The sequence below is a fragment of the Apus apus genome, chromosome 4 (assembly GCF_020740795.1).
Source record: "Apus apus isolate bApuApu2 chromosome 4, bApuApu2.pri.cur, whole genome shotgun sequence".
Lineage (NCBI taxonomy): Eukaryota > Metazoa > Chordata > Aves > Apodiformes > Apodidae > Apus > Apus apus.
This window is the reverse complement of record NC_067285.1, coordinates 97726613-97751587: the sequence shown is the minus strand read 5'-3', so window position 1 is coordinate 97751587 and position 24975 is coordinate 97726613. Positions and strand designations below refer to the sequence as shown.

General features: G+C 35.5%; 2 protein-coding genes across 16 annotated transcripts in view; one reads left to right on the top strand and one right to left on the bottom strand.

Moving 5' to 3' along the window:
- Positions 1 to 24975, top strand: part of PACRGL (parkin coregulated like) — a 44786-nt gene that overhangs the window by 10239 nt on the left and 9572 nt on the right. For 2 of the 3 annotated variants that reach the window (XM_051619901.1, XM_051619897.1), the window contains exons 7-8: positions 252 to 332; positions 1998 to 3851. In XM_051619901.1, the coding sequence (XP_051475861.1) occupies positions 252 to 332; positions 1998 to 2054 (138 nt within the window). In that variant the 3' untranslated portion in view covers positions 2055 to 3851. Of the gene's footprint in view, positions 1 to 251; positions 333 to 1997; positions 3852 to 24975 lie in introns of those variants that run through there. The other variant, XM_051619899.1, reaches the window with a different exon arrangement.
- KCNIP4 (potassium voltage-gated channel interacting protein 4) overlaps positions 4814 to 24975 on the bottom strand; it is a 430537-nt gene continuing 410375 nt past the window's right edge. For all 13 annotated transcript variants that reach the window (XM_051619893.1, XM_051619882.1, XM_051619887.1 and 10 more), the window contains 6 exons: positions 22277 to 22346; positions 16872 to 16942; positions 11450 to 11557; positions 10243 to 10347; positions 9855 to 9917; positions 4814 to 4979 (listed from right to left, as the gene is read on the bottom strand). In XM_051619893.1, coding sequence (XP_051475853.1) covers positions 4932 to 4979; positions 9855 to 9917; positions 10243 to 10347; positions 11450 to 11557; positions 16872 to 16942; positions 22277 to 22346 — 465 coding nt within the window. In that variant the 3' untranslated portion in view covers positions 4814 to 4931. The remainder of the gene's footprint in view (positions 4980 to 9854; positions 9918 to 10242; positions 10348 to 11449; positions 11558 to 16871; positions 16943 to 22276; positions 22347 to 24975) is intronic.

The window sequence follows — 24975 nt, the reverse complement described above, 5'->3', positions numbered from 1 at the left end:
GTGCACTTTTAAGCAAAAATAAAAGAACCTTTTAGATAGCCAGTGCAGAAGAGAGAAATTTCAATAGTTTTTTCAAAGTATTTCTACTATATAAGTCTCTTTCAGTGCATGTGAAAAATGTGTTAACTTTTCATATGGACGGAACTGTAATGAAATAGAATTATATTGACCTTTTTGAATATATAATACTTTATTGTACAACAGACCTTTTTACTTTTTCTTATTTTATCTTTGTTTTGCTTTTCCAATAGCTCTCAAAGAGATTAATGGACAAGAAATTTAGAAAAAAAATTACCGTTGCTTTACAAAAATTGGAGCAATATGGTGGAAAGGTGAGTTGACCAGATAATTATTCTGTAATCTGCACATTTGAATGCAGTTTTGTCCAAACAATGTCTCTCTCCGGCTTTCAGATTAAGAACTCTTTTCTGAATTCTCCTTATTTTTACATATCACAACGATTCACATTGCATAAAACACAGGGTTTTTCACTGTGGCAATCAGCAGAGTTGTGTTCCAGTCCATAGTAAAACAGTTGGTTTAGTCTGATGTATTGTGTGATAATAGAAATGACATTAAATCTACTCTGGGTGACCTATATTCTACCAGTTAGGTTTTGTTGTCTGCTGTTTTTTATTTCCCATTTTTCAGTGTATTCTCCATTGTTTTAACCTCTGATGCCCTGAAGAGTAGTCCAGGACATCACCAAATGTCAACTAGTAAATAGCTTCTGGCCCCTTCTGGAGTACTGACACTGGGCCCAGGCTAAATATTTGTCTTGCTTCAATATGCATGGGATACAGGTTTTGTGTCACTTTTTCTGAGCCTAAATACTTTTCTCAACAGGATTTACTCTTGATAATGATGTTACTGATGATGCCTGCCCAGTCCCACTAGTGGCGTAGTCTTTAGGTCACTTACTGAAGAAGTCAGATACCTGCATTCCAGCTGACCCTGCTTAACTCAGAGTTTAGATCCGCAATTGCTATAAATAAATAAATAAATAAGTAATAGATGGCAGAGTATTCTTCTGCAGAATGTTCTTTTGCCATTTTCTATTGTACTATACATTGCACAGAAAGGAAAAGAGAAGAAAAAGTGAGGGAGTATTGGCTTGGATATTCATCTAGAAGAGCAAAGATTCACTTTCTTGACTCTGTGAACACTTGCATGTATTATATTAAATGGTCAGTGGTAAAGTATAGGAATAACCTAAAGAGCAGGGACCATAAATGCAGGGCTACTAGTACTAAGCTTTGTGCATAATCAGTAGATACCAGTTCTTTTATTCATTTAAGTGCGGTAGCAGTGTTTATATTACAGACTTGAAAAACATCAGGACAAATAAATAAGCATGGAAGTTTTTTATTTATATAAGAAAGGAAAAATTACATCTCATCATGATGTTCTGAAAATTTAGGCCTAGATAATGTAATTTATCAGTGAATCATTAACCTCTACTTCTTCTCTCAGGCCCATGATTTCTTGTAGTCTTTCTGTGTGTCTTTTAAAACTATTGTAGTAAGGTAAGGCAGAAGACTGAAAAAAACCATCTAAATGTGATTACAAACAATATTATATAATCCAGCTAATGATTTTATAAAATTTCTCTTGTAAATCAGTTATAATGTATATGATTCTTACTTTTATTGGCAGTCCCTTCCAGAATATCACTCCTGTATTAAGAAGTCCTTGTTATTTCATGCCTATTGCTATGCCCAGTTTCAGGTGTGAGTTTACATATCTCTTCTCTTGGATGTTTATTCTCCATCATTAGTTGTCACAATATTCCGGTTTTTTTAGTTCATTATTTTCAACCTTTTTGACAGTAAATTTCTGAGTGAATATTAACTTTTTCATTTTCTACTGTTTTATAATAACAAAGATAACTAAATAAAAGTTGTGAGTTATACAATTTATAGAGACTATATGAGTGCTCTCCATAGGTAGTGCTAGTGATTGTTTTTTTTAAAAAATTGTGTTATTTTCATCAACAGGCATCTGTGGCTATCATCAAATCTAAAATTCCCACCTATTGTTCCATCACCTCTTGAAGGAGCAAAGTGTAGTGGTTTGTACTGTAAGGTGAAGTCTGGAGAAAAACTGCCTGTGAACATCACTGACACTTATTTGGAGTATGATATAGTCTCTTAAAATAATCACATTTCTTCAGTAGGATGGAAGGTGGGAAAAGTCCTACCAGTTTGTAAAAACGTAAATGTTTAACATAAATCTCTGTATTGTTTGGTGTTTGCCTATGCATTCTGCTTACAATGACATGGACTGGCTTTCATTTCAAAAGTAGAGTAAATGTGGATTTTGTTGTTACAATTTTCTTTACATATTAAGCACTGCAGAACAAGTATAGTTGTATGATGCAAAGTAATTTGTCTGTAATTACTCACATAGCAACTGTCGTCGTGTTAAGTTACATATCTATGCCTGCTTTTGAAACAATTCACTTTGTTTCTGGCACAGGCACTGATGGATGCCATTTGGCTTCATCAGGACTTACTGGGTTAGGCATAGAACTATGAGAACTCATCTAGACTTCTGAGAGTCAAGCTTTTAAAGTATGAAGCTGAATGCACTATACAGGTAGCATGTGGTGCAAAACTGAACTTGCTCAGTGCATTCTCAGCACATTGTTCTGAGAAGCTGTAGAGGTTCTGGAGAATACAGTTGTAGAGGCATCAAGTTGTTCCACAGAGCCACAGTCTAGGTTTTGCTCAACTAATTAGCACCAGTTAGCTTTGGGCCTACTGAATGAGCTGCAGATATGCTTGGGACTAGCTTGTGAATTTAGCTAATAAACTTCTGAATGTGGAAACTGAAAAAAGAGTTCAGACAATAAAAAAAAAAGATGGTGGAAGCCAGCTTACCTGCCTGTCAAGCCTTTTAGGGTGCAGTGTTTGTCCATGCATGTGTCTGAACTTGATTGCAAAATAATTTTTAATGCATATAGCAGTAAATACTGTTCAGAGTTGATGTTGTTACGGGTATTTGAGTTACTCTGTGAGGGAGTAAAGTAACTGAAGTAACAAAGTCTGCCATAGAACTTTTTATGAAAACGAGGAAAGCTCCATTCCAGAATTTAAGGCTGTTGGAAGAGGTTTTATTGTCATCAGAAGATGCTGATGCATAGGGTATTAATAAAATCAGTCACACAGTGATTTCAGAATTTTTGGAAAATTACCACTGCTTGGCTAAATTAAATTTACTTCAGGGCTGTACTAAGATCTGTGCTATGATCAGACTGTACTAAGTCAAGATCTATGTATTTAAGCTTTTGTTTTTAAAAGTAATTTTGTTGACAAAATGTTTAAATTAAAGAAATACAAGTATTTGTTTAACAACTAAAAAAAAATCAATCATGCTGCTCTTTTTTCTTTTTCTTTTATTTTTTTTACAAAATGTGCACATTTAGTTTACACAAACACACTACAGCAGATTTCAGGTGTACATGTATTGTACTACTCTTATCCTACACTGGTGATAGCAGAGCAGCCTTCAACATGCCTCTAACATCCCATCTCTACACCAGAATAGATACCTGATTTATTTTTGCAAAATAATGCTTGCAACATTCCTTCTACTCTTAATCCCCTTTCTGCAGCAACGTTACAATGAAGATTGGACTATCTTTGATAGCATTTCACCTATTTTGAAGTTAGCATATTAGCATAAAGTCTGTGGACAATATATCTTAAAAATTACACGTATTGGGGGCGAGCAGTATTATATTTTCGGTATATACACTTTTAGAAAAATCTTTCTATGTTCAGAATTAAGGTAGCTCCAATCTTAATGAAGAAGTGATCCTAAAAAAATTAAATACAGTTATTAGATGTAGATGATATTATATAGATGAAGTTTCCATTATTTTTTTCCTGATTCTGTCTCATAATTAAACACATTACAAAAAGCTGAAACAGATGTTAGCCTGTCTAGCAGTCATTATTAGTAGATGTTACTACATAGTGATATTCATTCCGAGCACCGAAGTGGGATAGAAGTTTCAAAAGAAGTTCATGCCTTTTTCTTCATGAAAGGCATACGCATGAAAACAATGTTAGGCTCCGGTTGAGGTTTCTTAATGAAAAATTCAAAGTCCTTATCTCAAAGATCCTTAATTTTAAGCGAAAAACTTCATGAACACATCCAAGAAGAATTAGAAGTGAAGTCTGTAGGACTCCTGCTATTCATGTCATGATAAATTAAATGCAAATTTACTAGGTGAGTGTGATTGACAGCAGCTTCCTCATGTCTGTCAGAAAGTAAATTGACCTCTAAGCAATTTCTTTGTTATTTAACAGTTCTTCCTCGCAAGTTACCCATTTCATTAGGTTTGGTTTGTTGTTTTTTTAAGAGAAAAGCAAGTCAAAGGTGGAAGGCAATTGCAGCAAGATGTGCATTGCAAATGGACTGTAGCACTTTAACTCAACGTATTCTTCAAAAAAATGAGGACTACACCATACAAATGTGAAAAGAAAATACATGACAATGCCTCTGTGTAAATGAGAAGCTAAGATTTAAGAAATACCCTTAAACACCTGGAGCATAATCCAGTACAAATGACTAGCAAAACTAAGAGTATTTATTTAATCTCCTTGTGGTAGCATCTATTTTATCTAGGGGTTGGAATAATAATAAAGCTGCATAATGTCAGGTCTTGTTTTGTTTGAATTTGGAGTAAAAGCCTGACATTTCAGAACAATCTTGTTAACTCATGTAGCCACTGTTCAAGTGCTAAATTTTATATTTTACAAAGGACATTTTAGGGAAAAATTTGTAATAAAAAGTATTTGCATAATACATGCCTCAGTGTACTGCTGAGAAATTTTATTTATGATAAAGTGGGAAATCCATCTTTTAGATAATGTTGCAGAATAGCTCATATTTGTCCATTAGGAGTAGGCCTAATGTCTTCATTAAATCACATTTTCAAAGAGCTGCATGGATCGCATTATATTTTCATCCTGTAAAAAAGACAACAAAAACCCAAGTATCATACACCATTACAAATGTAATTGGGAAATATCTGTAGTAAAATTGGGTAGAACTTAGTATATTTCAGTTAACAACATTATTTTTGAACTTGTTTGGAGAAATTCTTAACAGAAAAATGCTGTTCATTGATCTATGCTTAAACAGATTACTTTATGTATTAGTTAAACCAAAATTATTCTGTTCCAAATGCAGTAGTAAGTCTACAGGATTTCAGAGATTATAGTTTTATAACAAAAAATACATATAGACAAAAAATAAAGATATAACTGTTGTAGCTGAAGTATGAATCCATACATGAAATTGCTAATCTTGTGTATCATACACAGGAGCCTTTTTGCAATTTTAGGGAATCCTACTGCATAGCTAGGGATGATTCTAAAATAAAATAGATTTAAGTGTGCACCTTTACATGAACCACCAAGTCAGTCAGTTCCACAAATATCACCACAACACTCAACTCCTCAGCTCAGATTTTCTGTGTGTCCACACTGAAAGATGTTCGCTGCTTCCCAACTCTATTTCTACCTACTGATTGCGTTGCATTAGGTAGGTAACAAAACCTTCAACTTTCAGGTTCACAGAATCACAGAAAGTCAGGGGTTGGAAGGGACCTCTGGAGATCATCTAGTTCAACTCCCCAGAGCAGGACCACCTAGGGCAGGTCACACAGGAACATGTCCATAATGCTTACTGATGCATCACTCTGTGCTCCACTTTTTGTCAGTAAATATCTCTCAGCACCGCAGTCATGAAAAAATAAGGGTTTTCTGTAACATTTACTTTTCAGTGTATAGAAGAAAGAGTCCACTTGTAGTAGCCAATACTTGGCAAAACTTCTGGATCAACAGTTGGTTGCACAATCCAATATATATACAATACAAGAGTATATTACATGCTCACTTAGCATTTGCTGGTCTCCACTGTAAGAAAGCACAAGAAAGACATGGACTTGTTGGAGAGGGTCCAGAGAAGGTTCACCAAGAAGATCAAAGGCCTGGAGCACCTCTGCTAGGAAGACAGGCTGAGGGAGTTGAGGCTGTTCAGCCTAGAGAAGAGAAGGCTCCAGGGAGACCTTATAGCAGCCTTCCAGTACTTGAAGGGGGCCTACAAGAAAGCTGGGGAGGGGCTTTTCACCAGAGAAGATAGTGATAGGAGAAGGGGTAATGGTTTTAAACTGAGAGAGGGGAGATTTAGGTTAGATATTAGGAAGAAATTCTTCACTATAAGGGTGGTGAGGAGCTGGAATGGGTTGCCCAGGAAGGTTGTTGGTGCCCATCCCTAGAGGTTTTTAAGGCCAGGTTGGATGAGGTTTTGAGAAACCTGATCTAGTGTTAGGGTTCCCTGCTCATGGCAGGGGGGTTGGAACTTCGTGATCTTTAAGGTCCCTTCTAACCTTAATGACTCTACGATTCTATGATTCTTAATATTTTAGGAAGTTTCATGAAAAAGGTGCATTAAAAAAACATTTCTAAGAAAGGTTCTCTCACAGTGTTCTCTGCCACTGACAGGTATGTAGGCCTCCTGTGTATTAATAACAAATGTTCCATATTGATTCCCAGTTAAAGTATTCACTGTTCAGTCTAGTAAGTGATTTTCTGTGTCGAAAATGACAAATCTAAGTAATTTCCTTGATCTATGTTATGAAACATGCATAGTGGGGTTTTAATCTTTGATTCCCTATATCATCTCAAGTGATGTTGCTGTAATAAGTGGTCTACAACTATAAACTAACTTATAAAAACAATTATAATGTTATTTCAAAGAATAGGTTATGTAGATAAATGCTTTAAAAGTTTGTATAGGAAATATACTGTATTAAATTACTGGAAATGAAAATGAACTTTTTCCCATTGCATTGTTTTGAAACATAAGTATACTATTAAGATCACTGACTAATGTAAGGTTCAAGTTTAACTGGAATAATTTGTAATTTAATTGAGCATTTTTTAATATCCATTGGCAACTAAGCTCAGCAAATGTACAAAACAAACAAATTTAAATTTAAAGCACTGATAGTTGCCACCAATTTTATAATATCATCACTAATGAAACTAGTGGTTTTCTAAAATAAGATCCATTTTTCTGAAGTTTGCTGTTTCTATAGAGAAAACTTCCAGTGCCCCTCCTTTAATCAGTCAAATGGGAAGACACTTCACAAGAAAATACAAACTTGTCATAATATTTGGAACATGGTGACTTTTAGTAGTTTTTTGTTGTTGTTGTTGTTCTTTTTTGAAGTAGGAAAAAAAAGGCAGATGGTCACTGTAGAATTCTGGATGCCTTTATCTTATTTTCACATGCACCAGATGCAGCTCTGGCTGCCATAATTATCAGTGGGGCTTTCCATTCCAAGGTCTGAGCTTGTCATTAGTTAGGCAAACTGGCAGAGGTTTTGAGCAGATGTGCCCTAACCTTGATGCCAAAGGAAGGTTTGTAGATGAGGAAGCCACCATAGCTGTGAAAGCCTAGGGAGCAGCAGGTGTGCTGTGTCCCTGTCCTGAATGTCCTGATAAGCAAAAATAGTAGAACTAGCAGTAGTATAAAGAGAGAGCCAAGGGTGATTAAAGGTGTGGAGTGGTTTTCCTGGGAGAAAAAACTGAATAAATGAGTACTTAACAGCTTGGAAAAAAGAGACTGAATGAAAGGCAGTGTTTATCCATAACACCAGAACATATGGAAAACAAAAATATTACATAATGTGACTCATTGCATGCTGAGGAAAGAAAGGAATCTGAACCTTATTTTTTTTTAGATCAGTATCATACCTAATAGGATATTTTTTTTAAAAAAAAAGGTTTCCTACAGCTGTGTTTTAAAAGGAAGCAGGCACGATTGTCCTTTATGAAAAATGTAATTCTGAAAAGGCTGAAGCTGCAAAGATTCCTGAATCAAGTTTCTTGAAGGACTTGAGTTGTATTCTAACTCCAAATCTCATGTCTGAAAAGAAATCTTGAAATAGACATGGATTACACACTCTGTAGCTCAGAGGTCTAAATAGAACAGGTCTTAATAGGTAGAGAGACTAAGAGTTTAGACAGCAAGATTCTTTTTGAATCAAGAAACATTGACACTTTTCAAGTTAAATGCAAGTGAAGGTGAGGTAAGTGGCACAATGAGAACACTGTTACGTAGCAGTTTAGAGGTCATCTCCCTCACATGTATTCTGAATATTCAGAAGAAGTAAATAAGAAATCTAGCTGATGTGAGAAACTGTGCATCACATTGGAAAGGGAGAGAGCAAGTCCTTATTGATGGTACCAATTTTCTTCATAAATTAATCATCTGGCCCATCACCACAATTGCTGTCATATCCAGAGTAATCTATCATTTAACTTCCAGAACTCCGCAGACCTCAGCTGGGAAATTAATCTCATTTCTGTTTCTGATAATCACTCAGCCATAGCAGAGCAAATGTCTTTAATTTGTATTGAACAAGACTGACAAGCTAGAAGAATGATCAATGCAATAGAGCACTGCCACAGATAAGACACTACCAATACCCATTCCTAAGGATACACAGAACAGCCACAGTTAGAAGAGGTCTTGTCTGCCTTCCATCCCACAAAAATAGTGCATTAAAATAAAACAAAGAATCACTTACTAGGTAGCACTGCTCATGAGAGCAACTCCAAGGAATAACTACAGATGCATATAAAACCAGACAAGTTCTAGAGCATCTTTGCTATTTGCTGTTCAGCCTTTCTTGTTCCACAAGATTAAAAATCTATCACTTGCTAACTGCATTCATTTTTCTAGTCTTGTTCTATCCTGTCTCTTGTCTACTGCTCCCTTCTTCATATAGTAAATAAGAATCAATACACAAAGGCTATATTAGTGGTCTGTGTCATATTAATCAGAGTCAGCCTGGACAAGGTACCAGTAAAGCACCACTATACTGTTTTATATTTCTCACTGTAACAAATAATGTTGGTTTATTTGCCACATCAATTTGAATAATGTAATCAAGCTTATCATTAGGCCTAATATGACACTTCACAGTTTATAACAATCTCATGTCAAAGACTTATCATTACATTGTAATTTATTTTTCTTAATTGTGTGGTTTTTAACTGACAAATTAATAGTAGTTCCTTAACTTTCTGAAAATGCAACTTACCTTTCCTCATATTGTCTTCTAGTCTGAGAGCAAGCCAGTTTCTGAAGGGCAGAGGAGTGAAAGCAAGCTGTAATTTCTGCTGCAGAAATTTATTTTCATCCGTGGCTCTATAGGCAAGGAGCTGCTTTCAGCAGCTGAAGGAAATTAACAGCCACTTGGGTAGTTTAAACACTTGCAATTGATAATCGCAATCAGTTCTCACTCTTGCCTTGAGAAAACTTGCCTGCTATTAACTCCTGCCATCCAAACCTTGGCAAGATCCTTGCAATTTCCATTTCTAAGGCCTCTAGCAGATCATGACTCGCTGTCTGAGAAACGGTCCTCTAGATGATAGATTTTTCAAGATATATTATTGCTGTGACTATATGCCAGTTATAGCAGGAATGTGTTCTGTAGCATAGGTTGAAGATAGAAATAAATATTTAGCTGAATGTGAAGAAACTTTTTGCTACCAAGCATAAGCAAAACACTGTTAAAGAGAGAAGGGATGCAGACACAGTTGTCTTACAAGCAATCATATACACCTCGTATACAACATTTCTTCTACATGTTCAGATCACAGATTTGTTTAGTTTTTTCTGTGTAATGGTGTACACACATACTTTACCTTGGGAAAATCCTGTCTCTGGTATTACGATTACCATCACTGTCACTCCAGAAACCTGTGTAGCACTATGGTAGCACTAGCCAACAGCTAGAAATTCAGTACTTATCACTGCATACTTACTTTCTGGCAGCTCTCTATGAATTCATCTATGGTAACTACTCCATCTTTGTTTTTGTCCATTTTCTGTTCAGAAAGAACAAGAATGCATGTTTATCCTCCTGAAATTCTGTGTAAACCAAATTATTTTTATTATTCATTTCAGTTATATGTCAGCATAGGAACAAACAGGCCAAAATGCTGTAAAGATACAGTAATATACTAGAATAAGCTTAAGGAGCTTAGTGTTGAAAAAGCAAGCTGCAATGAGTGATCTGAGAAACTTGGGATGGAACCACGGAAGACAAAAAGAATTTCAAAATTGGTAGGATATGCAAAACTGTTACAACAATAAAATCCTTTCTGTACTTGCTAACAGAGCAGTGTTTTTGGCTCATGTGACACGACCCACCTGGAAAAATGTTTCCACGTGTTGTCTAGGTGCATCCTCCTTGAGAACAGGATAGGTGCATTTCCCCATCATGTCATATATTGCTTTCATGATATCAAGCATTTCCTGAAGAGAAAAAAATATGTCCATGTAATATAAGGTGCATTGTAGACACTGATTTAACTTAGACCAGATAAATTATTTTTAGGATTTACATTTTAGAGTAAAAATTTTGAGATTGTGCCTGTTATTTTACAACTGAAAAGCTTCAAGAAGGAACTATTATGCTCCTACAAATTCTAGCATAAACTTGTTAAATAGATACATACGTATGATTTTTATTTTAAATTACTTAGAATATATGCAAGCTCATGGATTGTAGAAAGAATCTCCTGAGGCCTTGTGAATAAAACTAAACAAGAAAAGCAGTTCTGTAACAGCAAATTAATGGCCAAAGCACCTCAGCTTCTTACTACTGATTTTTCCCTAGAGAAAACAAAAGCACCCATGCCCACACCCGTACATATTCAGAGAGTCCTCCTTTTATACCAAAAGCTTTGAATTTTGGTAATAAGAGTGGCTTGTGAAAACTGTAAGAATAATTATGAAAACAAGTCATCTGCCAGTATGCTGAGAAATTATTTTATAGAACACCCTTTTATAATAATATGAAGTGTTTTTCTACAAGTGTAAAATTACAAGTGTAATATATATTTACATAAAGACCTAGTTTTGAAAAAAACCCATAATTTTTATGAAAGCACTCATTTGTTTCCCCTGTAATTTAAGTATGTTTGAACTCTTGCAGAATAAAAAATGGAGGAATCTTTTAATATAAATTTTCTTTCAAGTAAAAATTTTTTAAAAATAGGTTCATAAAAGGAGTCGCAATTATGGCCCACATGCTTAATCCTTTTTAGTCGAAATATCCTACCAAATTACTTGATCCTAGTGTCTAAATGGACTAAATATGCAAATACATAAGCATAAGTTGAATCAAAAAATATCTGTACCTTATGAATTCTGACCTTTTACAATCGCTGTGATGCTTTTCCCATTTCAATTTTTGTCTTTAAAATTAGAAAATTACTTTATATTTAGCATCTCTAGTTTTGTAATATATGTTGGTTTGTTAATGCATCTGCTTTGACAATGAAGCCATTCTTTGAAAGCAGAATTTACATATACAACCTTTAGTTTCAGTGATTAGTGTAAAAGTAGACCTTACCTCTTTAGTTATATAGCCATCCTTATTTATATCATACAAATTGAAAGCCCAATTCAGTTTCTCTTGTACTGTCCCTCGGAGTAAAATTGAGAGACCCATCACAAAATCCTAAATGGATGAAAGGTCTTGGTCAGTTTGGAATTGAGCCATTTTTTACAAACATTGAGAAAACTAGAATAATACATTCTTCAGAAGCACGGAAGTCTGGAAAGATGTTCTTCCTATATTCTTTTTGCTTCACAGTAAGTTTTAAGGATTTCTACTTTTTTATATAATTAACAATTTAGGCAGTCTTTGCACACTCCTAATTAATGAGTAATTTTCTATAAAATAAGCCATAATTTTCTGTTAGTGGATTTATCCTCTGAAATGCCTCACATAAGCAGTTCCACCTGAACTTAGTACCAGGGAAAAGGAATCTCCATGGTTTAATGGTCAAAAAAAACCCACAAAAAACTTAAGTGGGAGTTGGATTAATCTAAGCACAGGAGAAAAAAATTTGTGAGAGCTGCCTACTAAGGAACATTTAATTATTACTAAATTGATACCTTGTTGGAAGTGGAATATGTGGTTCCCAGAACTCTTAGGTCAATCTGCTGCAGTCAACATTTGAACCTCCATGTATGCTACAGTACACCTCAACACTTTAACCTTTTATTGTAAATATGATAGGGAATAACATTTATTATGTCTCCATCTATCACCTTAATGCTTTTGGGACCCATCAACGCTCCATTGCTGTAGAATATTCCACAAAAATAAATCAGAAGTCTTCAAGATTCTTTATAGGTAATATTTAGTTACATGTTTTTGTTTTATAGTTCATATTCCTTTGACAGCACAAACCTCATTTACATTTAGTGACCATCTTCCAAATCAAAGAAAATATCATCTGGGATGTGTCATCATCTGTCTTCTATATTTCTTAGCATGTTAACTTTGTTTAAACAATGGCTTCATTTTTCCTAACCATCTGCTCCAGCTTTCTCTATTTGTTAAGCTTGTAAACCCAAAAATCTACAAAATTGTCTCCATAATAGATTAAGCAGAATATGGCAAGAGATTATATTTAAATGTGCATTTCTATGTCATTGGAAAAGCCATACAGGGAGTCTTACAGTAATGTTAAAATAGAAACAATAAAAGATCAATAAATTCTTATTAGCAACCAGCAAAGTTTATGCATTTCCTTGAAACAAGAACAATAGAAAAGACTCCATTGAGGTTAGACCTAAATGACAAAGGTCTGATGTACCACACAGTCTAAGTCTACCACATATACTGAAGTATACACAGATACCATGGCCTCAGATGGTCTAGCAGGCACAGACAGCTCTTTTGACACCTGCACTCTTTTTAACAATTCAAGTGGCATGCTCTGGGCTTTCTTAGTCTGTCTTAAGTTTCTGTCTTATTGGTATATGTGCCCTTTGGGGCAAATGGGTACATGAATCTTTAAAGAGTTTTGCTCAACTTGTCTTGTCGACATCTTAGTGACTAATTGAGGGTCACAGGGTTAAATCTCCAAACAGCTCTTTAGCACTGTACTGTTAAGTATTGAAATGTTCAAGAAATTCTGAACACATCTGATCACATTACAGCATTAGCAATTAACCTTTTTAATTCAGTACCATGTCTTAAAATCTTTTCTGCACTATTTACATTCTTAATGTAGCTTTTCCTGAAGTCCCTTGCAAAGATCTCCAATAACTTTATTTTCTTAGAGCATTATATATAAGAACTCTGAATTTATTTGAAATTGGGCACCAGCAACATTTTTGCATTTATTCTATCTAAAGAGTTTCTTTCTCCTTTCCTGATTATTTAGCCTTCTTCCTTTCTGTGTAGAGCCTCTGGTGGTGAGCTGGGATTAATTTTTACATGTTTTTTTTCCAGCAGTGAGTAATTATCTCTTATCAAGGTTGTTGATCACTTTCTGATTGCTTTATCCCTTGGTAAATTTTTGGGGAGAACTAGTTCATTAACAAATTAATTAACAAGCTTAATAGCGTGCTGTCTCAAATCCATAGGAAAGCTTAAAATTATTCCACCTGATCACATGTTCCTTTTTGTCTTGTTCAAGGCCAGAAGAAGTAGGTAGGCAGGCACTTAAATCCATTTTTGGATCTTCAGGATTTTTGAAAGGAATCAAGTTGAATGTTAGTCACAGAAGTGGTGGAGCCCTGGCATGTATAAAACAAAGATGACCAAGGAGGTGCTGCTGTTCAGAGGAAATACTTTTCTTTGTAGTTAGTTTACAGCAGCTGGTATTAAAATGCTTATGAGATCACTGCTGATCTGATCACTGAGAAAAAATAGCTTGCTTTCTACATGGCATGAACGAGGCTTTTTGTGTTGGACACAGATAATCACACGCAGATAAATTCATGAAACTGCTACCCTCGTATTACCACCTTGGAGACAATGATTCGTTATTACTATTATTAGTGAAATACCAAAGTTAAGTTTGATCTTAAGTTCTGGACTTTCCTATGGTTCTGAATAAGCATGCTTGCTAATTTACTAACCAATGCAAAATTCTCAGGTAACAATTGAGGAATAAAGCAATAAAAAAAAAATCACCAATTTTGCTAAGTATTATTAATGATATTTTGAGCAACAAATACAAGTTTGGTTTTCATTAAAAATGAAAACTCTTTAACTACCTCCATTGCATTTGGGCACATCTTTGTATGTTAAGGCACTGAGAATTATTGAGATTACTGTGTGACTTTCCCCTTCATGAAGGGGTACCTGAAGGGGTACTACAGGAAAGCTGGGGAGGGACTGTTTACAAGGGTGTGTAGAAATAGGATGAGGGGGCAAGTGGGGAGGGGGGAATGGTCTTAAACTATAGCAAGGTAGATTTAGATTAGACATTAGGAAGAAGTTATTTACAATTAGGGTGGTGAAGCACTGGAACAGGTTGCTCAGAGATACTGTGGAGGCCCCATCCCTGGGAAACATTCAAGGTCAGGCTTCACCAGGCTCTGAGCAACCTGATCTAATTAAAATGGTCCCTGTGTGCTGCAGGGGGGGCTGGACTAGATGACCTTTAAAGGTCCTTTCCAACCCCTCCCACTCTATGATTCTATGAAAATCACATTTAGAATAGCCTTAAACTGCATCTAGATCTTCAGATTTAGGTATTTGTGTGTGGGTCCAACGTGCTTTACCTTTGACCGTCTGTGTGAAATTAATTAGCCTCAAGTTTCCTGACTGCTTTGAGGCCTAGATCTTAATTTTGATTCAGTTACAATATTCACGCAGGAAGTGGAAATCCTGCTTTCATATCTCTCGGTGTCTGACAGAAAAAAAGAACTTCAGTTCATTAAGATACCAAGCAGTCTCATCCAATGGACATGCGTGTTGAAGTTATTCTTAAGTCTAACACTTAACAGTTTTGGGCTTGAAATTTAAGGAAAAAAGAGAAAAAAGCTAGAACAAATTATCTATTTCTTTTTCACCACAACTGCAGCTACCACTGCTTCATGAGAAAAAGCAGAGGGCAACACAAAAAATTTTGTTCTTGCTTACATTCTTTCAGTACCATTTAAGATTTTCATATCCATTTTATATACAAGAGACAGAGTGTTTTTCATCATAGGACATTTTATTAAACTGTATTTACTCCTACACTTTGATATAGAAATTCAATTTAGATTAATTATTATTTTTAATCACTCTCTTTTTCTCTCCCTTTTGTGCTGTTTGTTGTTGGTTTTTTTTGTTTGATTTATTTTACTTTGTTTTGTTTTGCTTGTTTTCCTAATGGAAATTAGAATGCTAGAGTACAGATTGCTATAGAAAAAATAAGGCACAGTTGTACCTAGGCTAAAAAAGGAACAGGAAAAAAAAAAATCACAGTTGTATTTTTCACATTTCACAATATCTATTTTCACATTTTACAGCTACTTTTACAGTATTCGAAAAAAAAAAACCCAGCATTTTTAACAAAAGGAGGTTGCTTTTAGAATTTCTATAATACAGTTTGTAAGTGTAATGCTGGTACAGGACACAGAAGCAAGAGTCTTGACAGCATTAGGGTTATGTAGGATTCACAGTGCAAATAATACCAAAGTCTAAATTGCTCTGTCTGAGTTGATATTGAACAAAAGTAAGCTGGAAATGTCTGTTTTGCCCGTAAAAAATCCCACCACTTCTCTTTTTTCACTGCTTTATTTTACTCAAAGGCTTTATATATATATATATATACACACACATATATATATATACACACACACACACAGACTTGCACTTTGAGGTATTCAAATCACTTTAAAAGAGCTTTATATTTACTGCATTTCTTAAGGCTTTCTGTCTGAGATGCAAATGTCAACAAATTATCCAGGAAAAATACAAAAGCTTCTTTTGTTCTCATTATTCTTAACGGTAACAGCAGGAAGACTTCTCAAATATTGATGCTAAAAATGTTTTCTTGCATTGCCTCTGCTAAACTTGACTAGAAGGACTTACTGTAGAATTAACCTACGTAGAGCATATGTGAATAAATCCACCATTCCTGCTTCTAGTTTCACACAGAGCCCATTGGTTTCTGCAGCCCAGAAAAACGTAGATGGTGTTCATAATTGTTTGAAATAAATGCAAATTATCCCACACATATGATCTGGTTACAGTTCCAGTTGAGCAACAGATTTCTGATCACAGTGCACCTACTTGGTGAGGGTTCTCCTTCCAAATTACACCAATAATAAAGCAAAGAAAATGCTTTCAAAGATTTATGTCAGATTTCATAACATAATTCACTCAAGGAAATAATAAAACTGTGTATTTTCTTAATTCTATACCTTAGAATAATGGCTCCTTTGCAGCATTTTTTTAGACCCTTTTTCATCTAAACTTTTGCAGTGACTTGCCCTTTTTACCATGTTATGGCATTGAAGACATCAGCCCTAGCAGCGAAAGGCAGGATTTTGAAAACAGATGAGGCAGCTAAATGGAGGGAAAATGAATTTCAAACTCTTGTGCTTTTAAATACATTCACTTTAAACCCTTTTTTTTGTAGAGCCTTCTGGAAACTAATAGAGTGTGTGAGCAATCCTATTTTGCCTCAGTCATCCCCATACCATTAGGTGTAGTTCAGAGTCCTTCTTACCTTGCAGAGGCGGGGAGGAAGATAAGGATTATTTTATGTAACTTGCATAGAAACTGGGTTAACTTTTAGATGAACAGATTTATAAAAATATTACATAGGAGCACAGTCTGAGTTACCATTTTGGGATTTGTAATTGTCAAATATTAATAATGACTTCTGTTGATACATTGGAAAATCTTGAAACTTGAGTAGAATAAGCAAATGTTTTCACTAGGTAAGCCATAAGATAAAGCCACCAAACTGGATTTAATTACAAGGAATGGCAAAATATTCCGTTTCAGAGGAGGAAGTAACAATATCACTTACCTCAAAACTTACAGATCCATTGTGATCAGTGTCAAATGCATTAAACAGAAAATGTGCATAATTTGTGGAATCTGAAATTTAAAACAAAAAATAATTCACAATAAGCACATCTTATTTAATTTAATTTCATTCTGTCAAACACTTTAATACCAAGATATATTTTGATACCAAAATTTGATAGCAAGGCCAAATTTTCAGTTCAGACTAAATTTCTCTGGCAGGGGAGGAGGGATAAATTATAAATGTGAATATGTGGGTAGCTACACTGTTAGGAACAGGAAATCTAAAATTCTGGTCTAGAGTATCTTTATTAATTTTTGTTCCCGTTTCTGCTAATCACTGATACCTGAATGAATAGCAAAGAAGTCATGTTATTGTACTCTGAAACTACCTGTGTTAATGGGAATGATACTTCATCATTTAAGTGCATTTATGTACTTTAAATGAGGGAAGCAGACACTATCATCCATGCACCTGGTGTATTGTTTTTACTCAGAAGAAAGGCCTGTTACCCAGATTGAAGCTGAGCTTGTCAGAAAGCTTCTGCTCTGGTCACCCTCAGGTGAGATAAAAACCCATCCAGAGAAGCACTTTCTTGAAGTTGGTTTGCTGCTTAATTCCCATGAGCATTGGCTGAGGGCTAGGTACTTAAAAACCTTGGAAAAATTGGCTGTGACTTAATTAAGTGGTCAATAAGATTCTGAAAGATGACCTTAACCAAGTGATCCTTTCACTAATTATTTGTGCACTTTTCAAACTTGTGGAGAGGTGCATATCGACTCACTTTAGAAACACAAGACAACAGGAATATAAATCTGTCTAGTCTCTAAGATTTTTGTAAAAATCCATATTTCCATTACCACTGAATGCCTGCCAAGGGGCACAACCTGCTGCAGAAGTAATATATTGGGAAGAGAGAGCTGCTCCAGAGACTGCTGTGTTGGTATGAGGTACAAGCTGCTGGGGTTATGGGACGTCAGCTTTCCTCAGTATCTTTTCCCTCCCTTAAAACCATGAAAATTAATGTAGGCTGAGGTATTATTTACTTTTAATACTCATTGCTTTGCTTTTTCTACTTAATGTAGTTACATTTATTTTAGGTTATTTAAGATTAACCTCCCAAACTTTTAGTAAAGTGAGAATTGTTATTAAATCCATATCCCCTTTTCAGAATGAAAACTTTTCATATCAGGGAAAAACCTCATCAGTGCTGAGGTGCTTTTTCATGGTTTCTTGGCACTCAACCATTTTATATTTCCTATTAATCCTGAAAACCTTTATTTGTCACATCTCAAAATACTGTTTTGAATTTATCTGATAGTCTTGAGTCACTCACTCAAAATGCCCCCTTGAGCACAAGGAACCAAATGTACTAAAACTCATAACTTTGTAGCTCACAGATTCAGACCTGATATTATTAAGTAAAATCTTTGGTCTTACTTCAGTGTGTTAGTTTCATGTGAAGTTAAATACTTGTAACAAGAAACAATTCTGCAGCTTTTAAACCCTGTGTCTATTAATACCTTTTCAGATAATTAAAAAACCCAAAACAATTAATCCATATATCCACTCATCAGTTTAATTTCTTAAGCATGGTGTAGCAGATAAATTCCCACTTTAGCTGAAAAATGTAAATTTGTTGATCTCAGTTTATATTTAGGATTTTAATAGTCATATTTTTTATAACCTACCAGAACTTCTGTTGTGCAATAGCGTGTAAACCATCTTCAGGGGGAAAACATTTTATAGAAGTACTGTAATCTGTATTTTAAATAACTTCCCATTCTCTTGACATTTATTTCTTTAAAACATGTGAAAAAATCCTATTTAATTTCTGTAGAATTATGGAAAACACAAAGGTTAACATAAATATTTTTTATGGTTTGTTACCCATACATGATACAATATACTGCTCTTTTTGTATGATGGTATATGAATTAAAAAAAAAGCTCAAACTGAAGAATCTTTTCTTTCTAGTAAACTCTTCTGAAAAAAAGAAAACAAACAAAATCAAACCAGAGTTTTTTCCAGGTTTTTTGTTCAAGCAATTCTGGTTTGAAATTTTGCCTTCAAAACCATGGAAAGATGAGGTGCACTGATCTTTTAATTAGAACTGCTTAATGTGATTCTCCCCTGCCTCCCTAAATCTTGAACATGAATCATCTTAGACAAAGGCTTAACTTTTTAAATAAAATATGTTTTCTTTTCAAGGATCTGATATCGTAACTACTAGGCTAAATTGATATTTTGACAAGTTGAGACAGGAATAGATATTAAATCAGAATTCCTTTGAAATACACCATTAAAGCATTTTAAACATCAGAGGCAAAAAATGGTAGTCATTATACATCTGAGAGTATGCCTTATCAGACCATGAACATAATCTGTTCTGTTCATAACTGAAGAGGAGTGTAATAATAATTCAGTGTGTGGATTCTTTTCTAAGACCTGCCCAGCTAAAGAACAATTCCTGTTATATTTCAGGCAACCCATTGCATGAACGCAGGGGGCCTATTCATTCACCTGTATGGCAGCAGTTTTCTAAAAAGAAGTTAATGGGATCTCTTTCTGGCATGGAAAGCTTTAAACAAAGCCACTTCTGCCTTTTAAAAAACATTGCTTTTACTGCAATCCAATGTCATCTCTTTTGTTACTCTTGTGGCCTATATGTCCCCTTCTATCCCTCCTGTACCTTGTTCTAGGCAGTCTTGCAAGTCACTTGATGAAGTATCTGGGGCACAGATCTATATGTACAACATGTGGTTTAATTTTGGGGACAACTTTCAAACATTCTTTTTCCTGCCTAGTATTCAGACATACATAAAAACAAAATTTTAAGCACAATCAAAATGGAAAGCCCTCAGCTGCACATAATATTTTGGTACTATATTCAAAGATTTAAGTGTCCAGTCTGGCTGCTTAACTAGACATGTAAAACTAACACAGTTTTTAGCATGCAGGGATACACAAATACAGACAATTAATTGAAGATACCTTGACTAATGTAAGAAACAAAGATTAGAGTGTGGCTGTTATATGTCTCAGAAAATGGCAAAAGTCAACACAGGCACTTAGAAAACAGCACAAAACCTGTACAAAACAGTTCAAGCCTAGGTGGGCCCACAGATATGAGTTGTTACTCTCCCAGGTAGAATCAGCTCTTCTGCTGTTTCCACTGAATATTTTTAATGACATTTTTGGGAAAACTACGTAAGCCTTTCGCATTTTTTTATGCTGTCTTTATGTACTGCTAAGGCTGATGCATGGAGGCCATGGAGGATGGGGAGAGGAAGGGGATAGCTTCTGATGGTCATGTCTCAGTGCTTTTTGCTGAGATCCCTGAAGCAGCTTTATTAAGAAAGCTAAAAAAGCTGTTACTAGTACACAACAACATCTGTTACTGCTACGTGAATTATCTGGATTTGATATTTTTCTACCCTGCTAAAAATCAAACTTTTTACTGTATTTTACAAAAGTGAAAAGAAGAAAAACTTTGTTTTCAGAAAAGCATAGCTCTCTTGTTGCAGATAAAGGCATTGTTGAAATGGTAGTGAATAGTGTAACTGTGTGCCTCTCTAACAGGTAGCAGAAACAAGCAGTTATTTTATGTAGAACTAGGTATTTATAACTCTAACATAACAAAAAGAAGAACTTTCTGCCTCGTTTGCTTGCAGAGGCCTTTAGCAGAGGACAGAAAGGACTCAGCTCAGGGGACGGCAGGTGTGGTATGAGAGGGGACGGAGCGCAGGCTGGCACCGGAGACCCTGCAGCTGTGAACAACTCAGCTGTGGTCAGCAAAGAAACACGTGTGGAGCTGGACAAAGCTGGGTTTAGGAGTAGCAAAGAGAACAAGGAAATATTATCTAACACATGTAAAAGGAGCACCTACAATAGATTTGGGTGCAAAGTGGAACTGCCAACCAATGGAGAAAAAGAAGGGCATTGAAACATGTTAGCAAACATGTATAAATGACCCCAGAAGAATCTTAGATGAAGGAAGAAGAAAGCACCAACATGAACATCCTGTTCCTCCTGGAGATACTGACAGTCCACTGCAGTCCCCAACCCCTCTCCCAGATGATGACACTGCCCTAAAGGCCCAGAGGACCAGGGGAAGGGGGAGCATTAACAGCAGAAACAGGGGTTAGAAACTAATAATTGCGTATGCAATAATTTTAACTATATTAATATTCTTTCCTTTCTGTAATAACTAGTTCTGGACTAATAAAAATTAGGCTTTTAAGACTAAATTTAATCTAACAATAAATTTTAGCTTTACTTGTATAAAAGGTGAGTTTCGCTTTGGCCAAAACCAATTTTGAGTGTAACAATAGAAAATACCTTTTTAAAAAAATGTATTATAATTTTAAGTGTAGCAAAGGTGTAGTAAATCACATGCAGAGAATTATTTTCACTAGCAAGGGTAACTAAAAAATACAATATCTGGAACTAATTGTTAGCCCGGTTTGAAAGCTTAGGTACAGACAATCAGTAGGCAGGTCAATTTGTTTAGGCTTCTGTTCTTCCCTGTTGAGTGTGCCTCCTTGTTAAGGATTTCAGTGATAGTAATCCATACTGAATGCTGCTCTTTACCTTCTAGGTCTTTATTAAAAATAAAACTAACTGGGAGATGTTCTGTTCCTACCAATTAAATCCGAGAGGGTTTTTTTGTTGGGTTTTGTTGGGTTTGTTTGTTTGTTTTATTTTTTAAACAGAAATGAAAAGAAAGAGCTATGAACAGTCCCAGGGACACATGCAAATCTCAGTAGCTGTAAGAGAATATGAAGAGGCAGGATTGAAGAGCTGTAAGAGAATATGAAGAAGGAGGATTGAAAGCAAGAGGCAGAAAAGAAAACAATTCAAACTATAAGAAAATCCAGTGCATGTTTCTGTGCACTGAAAGCTAATGAAAATAAAGAAATCAATTAAATCCCTCAAAAGGTAATTAATTGAAAGTAAAAGTAGCAAAAAAAGTGCCCTCATTTAAGCACAGAAACTCCATAGAAGTCAAGGGGGTTCTGCCATTGATATTAGAGGGTACCTATAGTGTCTCCTACAGCTTTCATTCTTACTGAGAAAGGTTTTGTGAAACAGAAGAGAATGGGGAAGACTGTGTAGGAAGTCTGAAAGGAAATAATCTACACAGAGAAACCTGGTTTTCAGAGATACCCCTACACGGGTGGGAACTTGATAACAGGATACTGACTTCTTGTAGATATCATTGCATTGCATTCAGAAATATACACTTTAAAATGTGTCCAGTCACCAGGTAAGTACTCCATTAGTTCAGACAGAGCTTGAGACAACAATCTTGTCAATTCGAACAACAGAATCTTTTGTCAGACTTAGAAACTAACATAATTCTCTGTACACTGTAGTACTAATTATGTGTTCTAAGTACTTACCTCCCTGTGGGAAGAACTGAGAGTAAATCTCTTTGAAAGTTTCTTCATTGACAACACCACTGGGGCATTCCTGAAGAAAATGAAAGTCAAGAAATCAATAGTGTCCACTTTGGTAGAGTTAAATCATGTGTTCATGAGACCACACAGAACATGTATGTGAGCCTGAGTTTATCATGTCTGATTTTGCACTTTCAACCAAATATTAATGCATTAAGTGTGCATCACTTTGAAGTATCTTCCTAAAGTATTCCTGTGGGACAACAGTGTCTTCTGTGCCATATAGCTGAACTTCAGGCTTGAGAACAGGACAACAGAGGTGAACAGCAACCGCTGTGCTGCTGTGCATAGAGCCATTGGTGTCACAGAGGGGCCTTGAGTGATTGCTCCCACAGCCACTAGCACCACTTGACCCAGTGGGAATGTAAACTGCATTTGCAGTTAGGTATTAATGATACAACATGCAGTCATATTCTCCCTGAAGAGTCAAGTTCAATTAACTTTAAAGACCCTGCCACAGAAGATCTTACTGAAAGCTTGCAGATCCTTCTGCCTCTTTACATCATGCTGAAATACATAAGAAAGAATAAGCGGACAGTGTCAGAGCAGGGAGATTGCAGAGAAAATGGAAGGAAGTGAAGAAGAAAAAAAGAGGATTAGAGCAGTGACTTTACAAAAACGACTTATGTAAAGAGGTAGGACAAGCAGAAGGAATACTGTATTAAGTCATGCACAGAAATCAAACAGCAGACAACTGAGTTCTAGCCCTGATGCCTTTGGCAATCTCTTAATCCCTTCTTTAACACAGAGGGTGAAAAAAGTCTGGCAAGCTTTTTAAAAGCAAAGTATCTCTTGAAACATAGGGAAGAAAAGACAAGTGTTAAGGTTCATACGTTTATGTTTGTCCATTGCTATGCTGTTTAGACTGATTGCTCAAACCTATGTGCTCCTAGTCCTACCCTGGGGAAACAGCTTTATATGACGATAACAGAGCAGTGTAACAACTTTTACCAGTGTCGTAACAGCTTTTACTGTGAGAAAAAATGGTATTTTTATTAGAACAGATGAGGAACACTGAAATATTTATAGTTCTGATAGCTTCTGCTGAGAAGCTAAGAAACAAATACTATAATCTTGCTAATGATGAATGCACCACCTGAAAACATGCATATCACTTATGTCACTTATCCTCAGCCAAAATAAACTCTGCACCATAACTAAGCATGAGCAAATACACACTAAGAAACAATTCATTTTGACCAGAGCAGACACAGAGTGGTTACAGAGGCAGAAGTATGAACTTGATTGTTCCTAGTTGGAGAGGCTGTCATTGATGGAGGCAGAATTAGAGCACACGTATCTGTAAGACCAGATATATACTGACTGCTGGACAACTGCCTTTCAAACCAAAGTATTTGGAGGATGGGGGAACAGTGAGATGCATCTAGCATCTCTGCCCTCCATCAGGTAAGGAGCAATCCACTAATTGAGGCAGTATGCCCCTGCTTCTCCCATATTTGGGTGTGATGGCATTCTAAAACATCTCTCTCCACTTAACCAGCTTCCCAAAAAGACTGTACTCAGATGGTCTAGCATCTCTGTGGTCCTCAGCAGGTTTACTACACTGCTTGTCTCTTTATGTGAAGCCTCTTGAAGTTGTATTAAGTGCATGCAAAAGAGCAGTATTTTTACTTTTCTTTATGGTAAAGAAAATTAAATAAATACAATACGATAATAAAATCAGTGAAGTGTTCAGATACACATTGATACAACAATATAGTTATTCAATGTAGTTCCTCTTCCAAGGATACATTGATACACATTCTACATCATTCCCAGAACTGCTCAAGGAAAAATAATGCAGCTTTCTCCCTAAGGTGGGTGGGAGTGTGAAAAGTCAATGCAGTATTCTAGAATTTTGAAAAAGAAGCTGTGGATTCTTTCAGTTCTGCATGTAACTTTTCAGACAAAAAGCTAGGCTCATTTTGAGAAAAAGAAAACCTATATATTTGAATTTGTACAACTCATTTTGATTTTTGTTTTTTATTTTTCTGAGAAGCTCAATAAATAATGAATGACAAAATGTGAATTTAGGTTTGTCTACCTCTATGGCTTATTAACATGTAAAAGAATTTTTCTATCTTTTCTTCTGATGAGAAACACATACACAATATGCTCATTTTGCAAAGAGTGCACTCCTCTTTTTAACAGAAATGCCAGCAACTCCAACTGTGTCAGTCCTTAGTCTGAAACTGTGAAGAATAAGACTCCCATTTCCTGACTGCACTAAAGTGTTATGATGCTAGAGGAGAATTAAAGGTGCTTTGGAAAAAATTATTCTAATTCACTAGTTGTTAGTTCAAAAAATGTTAGCAGCTTATTTTATATGTGATCTACATATCTCATTTAAAGGTAGTACTTTTCTTCTGCCAGTTAATGAATTCCAGTTTCACCATACAGTTTCAAAGAAACCTTGCTTGGAAAGATAACCTGCTTTCACAGAATTACATATTGGTAGAGCTAGGAATAACCTCTTGAGTTTATCTAGTCCGACCCTCTGCATCCTCCTCTGCTCTTTACCACAGCATTGCCAGTAACACCCTACCTTTTTGATCCTTGAAGATCCTTAGTCACGGTATCCTAAGGACAGTAATTAAAAATCTGTGATGCTGGCCAATTAATCTTATCAGAAATATTTCGTT